This window comes from Adiantum capillus-veneris, chromosome 3 (genome assembly GCF_014529385.1).
Source record: "Adiantum capillus-veneris isolate H3 chromosome 3, ASM1452938v2, whole genome shotgun sequence".
Classification (NCBI taxonomy): Eukaryota; Viridiplantae; Streptophyta; class Polypodiopsida; order Polypodiales; family Pteridaceae; genus Adiantum; species Adiantum capillus-veneris.
The window spans coordinates 4364219-4372253 of record NC_140933.1 but is presented as its reverse complement, the minus strand read 5'-3'; the positions used below and the strand labels follow the sequence as shown (position 1 = coordinate 4372253).

The 8035-nt window shown below is 42.5% G+C and overlaps 1 protein-coding gene across 1 annotated transcript; it reads left to right on the top strand.

Annotated features, from left to right (window-relative positions):
• Positions 1-5507: 5507 nt before the first annotated feature.
• LOC147460439 (putative esterase D14L) lies at positions 5508-6901 on the top strand. Its single transcript, XM_086507655.1, has 2 exons — positions 5508-6091; positions 6238-6901. Exons 1-2 carry the CDS (start codon positions 5700-5702, stop codon positions 6698-6700), a joined length of 855 nt encoding a protein of 284 aa, XP_086363781.1. The 5' UTR covers positions 5508-5699; the 3' UTR covers positions 6701-6901.
• Positions 6902-8035: the final 1134 nt, after the last annotated feature.

Genomic DNA, 8035 nt, shown 5'->3' with positions numbered 1-8035 from the left:
ATGTACGTCCTGGTTCTGAGGATGTAGGCGATGTTGAGGATGTTGTAGGTCTTGATGCAAGGATTGCTGCCATTAGAGTTGTTTTGCCTACGGTAGAACAAGCTCGTTGGGATGTAAAGGATGCGTAGGCTCATGCGTTGATTGTGTTGTATGTGAAGCGCACCATCACTCCTCACATTCGTTCAACGAAATTTGCAAAACAGACTTGGGATATTCTAGCAGGTTTTTATGCAAGCCGCAATGAGGCTAAAATTGCTTTGCTGCGTAAAGAGCTGGAATCGAAGATTATGCATGAGAAAGATGATATGGAAACTTTCCTTGCTAGTGTCAAGGATATCAATGAGCAACTTATTTCTACAGGTGAAGTCATTTCAGACAGTTCCCTTGTGCAGACTATTATGCCTTACCGGATTCTTACCATAATTTTTCTAGTACTTGGAGACTTATGACGCATTATGCACATTGCTGTTGCAATAGTCACTTTCGAGAAAAAACAGGACTAGGCAATGTGCAATTGAACAAGCTTTTATTACTTCTCAAAGAAAGGGTGGTAACAACAATGCAGCCACTTCTTATGGTTCTACTGCGAGTGGCAAAAATTATGTTCCTAATGCTTTTGATGGAAGCTATTCGTCTTGAAATTATAGTGATAAGGACAAAAAGAAGATGCGCTGCCATTATTGTAAAGCTAATGATCACTTGATCAAGCAGTGTCCTAAGTTGAAGGCCAAAGAGGCAAAGAAGAAAGAGGGTGGTTCCACTGTAAATGCTGGTTCCACTACAAATGCAGCCATTGTTGAGTCATCTATGATAGGAGACTGTGATGCTGATGTTGATGCAGAATGGGCTTTTAGTGCAGAGTGCACTTACAATCCTATTGTCCATGATGCATGCATGTCAGTTTCTTCAGATTCACATGTGTGGTATTTCGACAGTGGTGCTACAAAACACATTACCTCACATCGTGAATTGTTCACCTCTCTCGAGTCTGTCCCTCATAGAGATTCAATCACTTGTGCCAACAATGCCTCTTATCCGGTTCAGGGAGTTGAAAAGATTGTGCTTATTGCTGCAAATGGAAGCTCCTTCACACTTGTTGATGCACTTTATGTACCTGGGATCAAGAGGAATCTTTTGTCTGTATCCGCACTTGCTAGACTTGGACTTGTAGTCAGATTTGTGGATGACATATGTACAGTTCATGATCTTAGTTTTGGTGATGAAATTGTTGCATCTGGCCTTTTGTGATGTGGGCTATATAAGCTCACTTTGTATGACAAGTGTGGACAAAATTCTGCAAACGCAATTGCAAATTCAAGGGCTGTTTCAGATGCAAAACTGTGGCATGCACGTTTTGGATATCTAAATTTTGCCAGTTTGCTACATTTGCAAAAATATGATATGATTTCTTCTTTGATGCCTCTTGAATCACCTATCAAAAATGTTTATGAAGGTTGTATTTTGGGTAAAATACAGCGTTCTAAGTTTCCAAAGGATGGTTCAGTTAGGGCCACATGTAGGTTGCAGCTTGGGCATAGTGATGTTTGTGGACCCATGCAAACTCCTACCTTGGGCAATTACCTGTACTTCGTTACTTTCATTGATGATTACTCCAGGCATTCATGGGTATTTTCGCTTAAAGCAAAGTCCGAAGTTTTTATGTGCTTCAAACAAATTTCTGGCTATGACTGAAAATGTATCAAAATGTACTATGGACACCCTCCATTCCGATCCAGGGGGGAGTATATGTCTCATGAATTTAATGCATTTATGGCTAGTCATGGGATAAAACACCAGTGTATAGTGCATTATACACCTCAGCAAAATGGTGTTGCTGAGAGAAAAACAAGTCACTTACGGAAATGGCACGATATATGGTCAAAAGTCAAGCTTTTCCGCATTCTTTTTGGCTTGAGGCCATCATGTCTGTCACTTATGTACTTAACATGTGTCCTACAAAAGGCTTTGAGTCTTTTACTCCATATGAAGCATGGTATAATATAAGGCCTTCTATTGAGCACATGCGTGTTTTTGGTTGTTTGGCATATGCATTGGTGCCACAAACATAGCGCAGAAAATTGGATGAATTGGCTGTCAAATGTATTTTTGTTGGTTATAGTGATGAAAGCAAAGGTTATAGATTGTATCATCCGCAAACAAAGCGTATTTTGGTTTCACGGGATGTAGTGTTTGTGGATGATTCTGTTCAGCCCTTGCTGTCATGTACGAGAGACAATAATGTAAGCTCATAGGACATTTATGGCACTTTGTTGCCTCTTTTTAGTGGTGGAAGTTTGAATCTAAATTCCAATAGGGAAATGTATAGCCTATGGGAGTTTCCAAAAATGTTACAGATCAGCCTATTACTGATGCAGATGTACATGATGTACTTGATGAGGAAAGGGTTGAAAATGAGCAGGCTAGAGGTATGCCAAAATGGCTGGTGCATATATTGTGTGACAGTAAATTGGATGCACCTTTGTCTAGTCGTACTCGTTCAGGCTCTGGCCATGCATCTTATGCATCAGATTGTTATGCTTTGGCTGTGTCTATCTTACATAATGTTGAGGAACCTCTGTCTTTTGATGAAGCACAGAATTCAGAAAATTGGATGGCTGCCATGCAATCAGAATATGATGCACTTATAGAAACTGACACATGGACTTTGAATGGTGACATATTTGAGGAAGTTTATGTGATGCAGCCTCGCGGTTTTGTCAAGAAAGGACAAGAGGACAAAGTGTGCACATGTAAGAAGGCTTTTTATGGGTTGAAGCAATCTCCTCGTGCTTGGTATGAGAAAGGTAACACTCACTGGTCAAATGAGGCTTTCGTAATAGTCCAACAGAAAGCACATTGTATGTAAAGCGTGAGGGTGATGTACTTGTCATTGTGGTTCTTTATGTAGATGATTTGCTGATCACTGGACCAAATGAGAGACATATTGTTGAATTTAAGGCTGATTTGAATGTTACTTTCAAGATGAAAGATTTGGGGCTGTTGCAACATTACTTGGGCATGCAGTTTAAGCAGTGTGATGGTGGTATTGCCTTGTGTCAGAAAAGTTACATAGAGACATTGCTATGTAAGTTTGGACTTGAGGATTGCAAACCTATTGCCACTCCCATGGAAATAGTTTTGAAATTGAGTCTTCATGATGGTGGAGATCCTGCAGATGTCACACTTTACCAAACTGCTATTGGATGCCTCATTTATGTATGCAACACGAGGCCGGATATTCAGTTTGCAGTCTCACAAGTCAGCAGATTTATGCATAGCCCAGGGTCTAAGCACTGGCAAGCTGTCAAGAGGATTTTCCGCTAACTTAGTGGCACTTTACATCTTGGCTTATTTTATCCCAAGGGGGGGTCATTACCGCCAGACTTACATGCTTTTTCGGACTCAGATTGGGCTGGTTGTTTTGACATGCGAGTGTCCACAAGTGGTTTTTGTTTCATTCTTGGCAGTTCATGTATATCATGGTTGAGCAAAAAGCAACCTACTGTGGCCACTTCTAGTTGTGAGGCTGAGTATAGGGCAGTCTTCACAGCTATGGTTGAGTGTGTATGGCTCAGACGCCTTATAGCTGATTTGGGTCTTGGACAGGACACTGCAAACACTACCTACACTGACAGTCAGAGCGCATTGGTAGTTGCGAGGGACCCAGTTTTTCATGCTCGCACAAAGCACATTGAGGTGCATTACCGCTATGTCAGGGAGAGGCTCTCAGCAAGAGAGATCAGCTTGGCTTATGTGCCAACACAGGACAACCTTGCAGATCTTTTCACAAAGGCATAGTCTCGTGAGAAGCTCGAAGCTTTCCGCAAAGCTTTGGGCTTACTCCCCTTTGTGGACTGATCATGTCCTCAGGGCATGGCACTTCCCTTTACTCATGTGCTAGCTCTGGTTCACCACATCACTCCAGGGGGGATTTGTTACCATATACATGTGGTAGTGATGTGTGTGAACACACTAGGACCGGTGGGGCATTTTTTTCCTCTTTAGGAGGGTTTTTTCCCCGTGCATTGTATATACGCCCATTTTTCTAGGGCTATCTATCTCTCCATTTGCACACTAAGTAATACACTCTGTATTGTGTGCCTTGAGCTTCCTTCGTCTTCTCTAAGTTGTGTGCATTTCTTTGTAACCCTAATTCCAACACACAATCGTTGCTACCAAGATACAATATTCAACAAGATAATCATGACACCACTATTTTCAAAAACTGTTGAAGGTAATGAATTCTTCTCAATGTATTGCAAATCCAAAAAAAGGTGACCCTCCAATATTAGAGAAGCAAGCATTCCAACATTGGAGAAGAACCATATCACAACCCTTGAACATTGGAAGACGAAACACGTACATGAGGGAAGGACATGTTCCCTATGGTTTATAATACCTGATGGAGGCCATTGTCACCTCCCCACCATACCTACATTGTTTTTTTGGCAATCACATCATGTGAGCACGTAATCCAATGATCATAACTTTCTGAACTCAAATCTAAAAACTTTCATGTTTCATGACTGTACAGACATTTAACTTTTAATTTTTGATTCTTGCAAGGTCTCGACGATTGATAACTTGTATACACTCGCTTTGTGATCGTTTTTAGCACAATTTATATATTGTCTAAGTAACATGTATACATACTAGCAACTTCATTATTATATTTCTTTCTACACCAGATTCTTGTGAATCTCATCACTCTTCCTAATGAGAACCTTGGGCTAGAGTAGGTCAAACTCAGATTCCTGAGCGTGAATGGCCTTCATATCGCACTCCTAACCACTTGCACCAGCACGTCGTAGTGAAATGGGCATTGATCTGAGAATTTCAAAAAAACTCCACGAACTTTGCGCCTACCACCTCCACAGCAACTCCAGGCCGGCAATGGGCGCCCCCTTCTGCTGCTCTTTCCCCTGCTTCGACCAATTCCTCCTTCAGATCTCGACGCTTTCTGCTTCTTGAAGTCCAACCTCTTTTCTTTTGTCTCCTTCATTTGAGCCCTAATCTCCTCACCGCCTGCTCCCTAGCAGATACTGACTGCACGTCTTGATAAGCTCTTATGGCTACTAGAGGTGAAGGTGGCTTCAACAAAACAATGAGGCAACTTTGTGCGTGGCATCTTAGTGGATTCCTTTGGGGTTTTTTTAATTCATTTAGCAAATTAGCATTAGCACGTAGTACGGTTTACTACCTTCCATTTAAGCAAATTAAGCGGTGGGAATTACCAGGCATTTTTCTCTTTGTACGGGGCCTGGTGCACTCCACGCCAGATGAAGCCTTTTGGGGAGCTTTCAGTCCTGGCTTTTCGGGTAGTGCAAAGAGTAGTAATGCACGACAAAAGCTAGCTTTCAACTTTTCCTACTTTTTGGCGACTGCCTGCGTATGCCAACAAACATCGCCTTTCTCTACTCCCTTTCCCTGATTCCCCAGTCTACATACTTGGCATCCATGTTATATGTGACAACGCCTGTCGAGTCCTCACCTGCTGCAATCTCTCTCTCTCTCTCTCTCTCTCTCTCTCGCGCGCGCGCACACACACACACACACTCATAGCACCCTCAGGCGCGCACACAATTAGAACTATATAATCAAGCCTCAAGGCCTGGACTGAGAGGAGGAGATCTCTCTCTCGCTGTCTCTCGCGTGCGCGCACTCACACACACACAAAGCCACTCACCCCAGCAAGCAATATGCTGCCTGTTGCAGGAGACGAGCTGCTAGAAGCTCTCAATGTGAGAGTGATGGGGGATGAGGAAGCACAATTGACTCTAGTGCTGGCTCATGGCTTTGGCTGCACACAGACAGTGTGGGAGGATGTGCTCCCTACTCTTCTCAATCACCCAATACAAGGCGGCATCCGCACCATAATCTTCGACTGGCCTGGCGCGGCATCCACCGAGCTGACACCACAACCTGCTTTCTACCCTGCCTTCTCTCACATTCTCTTGTCCATCTTGCAGCATCTCCATGTCAGCTCCTGCATCTATGTGGGGCATTCCATGGCAGCCATGATTGGCTGTATTGCAGCCCTTCAGCAGCCTGATCTCTTCGATAAGCTCATCCTTGTGGGCGCATCTCCTAGGTAGGGCTGCCATATGCAAAGCTCTGCATATATTGGTATTGAATCGCAAGCTCGTGCTTGTATTATCCCTCACTTAGGATAATCCATAATTCGAAACTCTCTACCAGCCTAAAATTCTGACAAATTTTCTCCTTTAACTGATGCAGGTATTTGAATACTGAAGCTTACTATGGAGGATTTGAACAGGAGGAGTTGGATCAGCTGTATGGTGCAATGGCCAACGACTTTCACGGATGGGCGGCAGGATTTGCGCGTGCAGTTGTGGGTGCGGATGCCGACAAGGAAGCTGTCGCGAAATTCGAGGCTATGTTGTCTGGCATGCAACCAGAGGTGGCCCTTGGAATGGCCAAGTCAATTTTCCAGAGTGATTACAGAGGAGTGCTAGAAGATCTGGCTGATAAGCTTCACAATGAGAATATTGATGGCATGAAAGTGGTTGTGTTGCAAACGCGGAAAGATGGCGCTGTACCGCCTGCAGTTTCCGACTATCTCAAGCTCCACTTGGGGAGCAAAGCTAGAGTGGAGGTCTTGCAAGTGGAGGGGCATGTGCCACACCTCTCTGCGCCTCACTTGTTTACTTCTGCTTTGCTCAACAACATTCTTGATTGAATTTTACATGCTTGCTTTAGTTAGAAGGAACCTCTCTCACTCCCTCCCTCTCTCTCTCTCTCTCTCTCTCTCTCAACATCATAGGATATGCCACTTGATAAACTCTACAACAGAAGTTAGTAAGAAGCTTTTTGGAACCACCGTATCACGCTTTTGCCATATCGACAAATAGTATTTACTAGTACCAATTGTGTAGTCCAATCCCTCTTTTAATTTTTCTTTTAGTCCTTTTGGTTTTTGGGTTTAAGAAGAACAATCGGTCCTCTTTGAAATACAATTGACGGGTGGTGACCCCATCTCAACAATAGCAAAAGAGAGAGAGAGAGAGAGAGAGAGAGAGAGAGAGAGAAAAGAACACAACAACAAGGAGACTTTTAACTTCTTAGGCACAATCTCAAGCGACATCATAGATAGAGAGGAGCAAACCAAGGTTTGGGAGTGGGTTTGGTCTCTTTTTCTCCTCTCCTAACCACATTAGGAGGTTTTCTCATAGGCTATAGTGCAATGACACCACGCTTGTCATAAAAAGAGACTTCTAAGATAAGTGGGCCCTTTACTCTTTAAGTGACAGGCTCACGCACAATGTGGGAACAATCACAATCTGGTAAAAAATTCCATTGTTTGATCCAAAGTGGTTAAATTGGATTTTTGGTTATGAGGTCCTTCATGACATTTCCTTGTTAAGATTGTTCTTAAAAAGTTAGTAGAAACGTTCTAACAATCATTTGCTTCTATCTAGAGACTTATGAGAATTGGAACACTCAATGCTACTAAGTTTGATGTCTCATCTCTATGCTATTACAAGGAAATGTATAATGCTCACGGACCATATTGAAGGAAAAATACCCAGTGTAAAAAAATTGCCTTTGGTGTAAGTGCATGATGTATTTGCTTCTAAACATGATATGAAAATGGTAGTAGAGTACATACAGTTGAGTTGCTATCGAATAGGAAATGATAGCTAAGAGTCACTTGGATATCAAATTGGAAGATGGTTGGTGGGTAGCTAATTGTTGCTGTCACTAGTGGTACGTGAGTGCATCGGTGTGAATACAAAAGTATGTCTAATGATATGTCCAATGGTTGGACATTTGTATGCATACATAGAAGTTGTGTGAGTAAAGATGAGTGATGGGGGCGAAACAAAAAGTAGGAGTAGCTATCAAAGCATTGAGATAAACTTTACAAGCTACTACCCTTTAAGGAGGGTTGTCTTCATTAAGGCTTTGTACTTTCATCTCACTGTACACTTATTGAGTCCCTGACTATATGTATTGATATATAAGGCTCAACATATGGTATGCTAAGATGGCTTTTCATCTCATAATTAAGGTT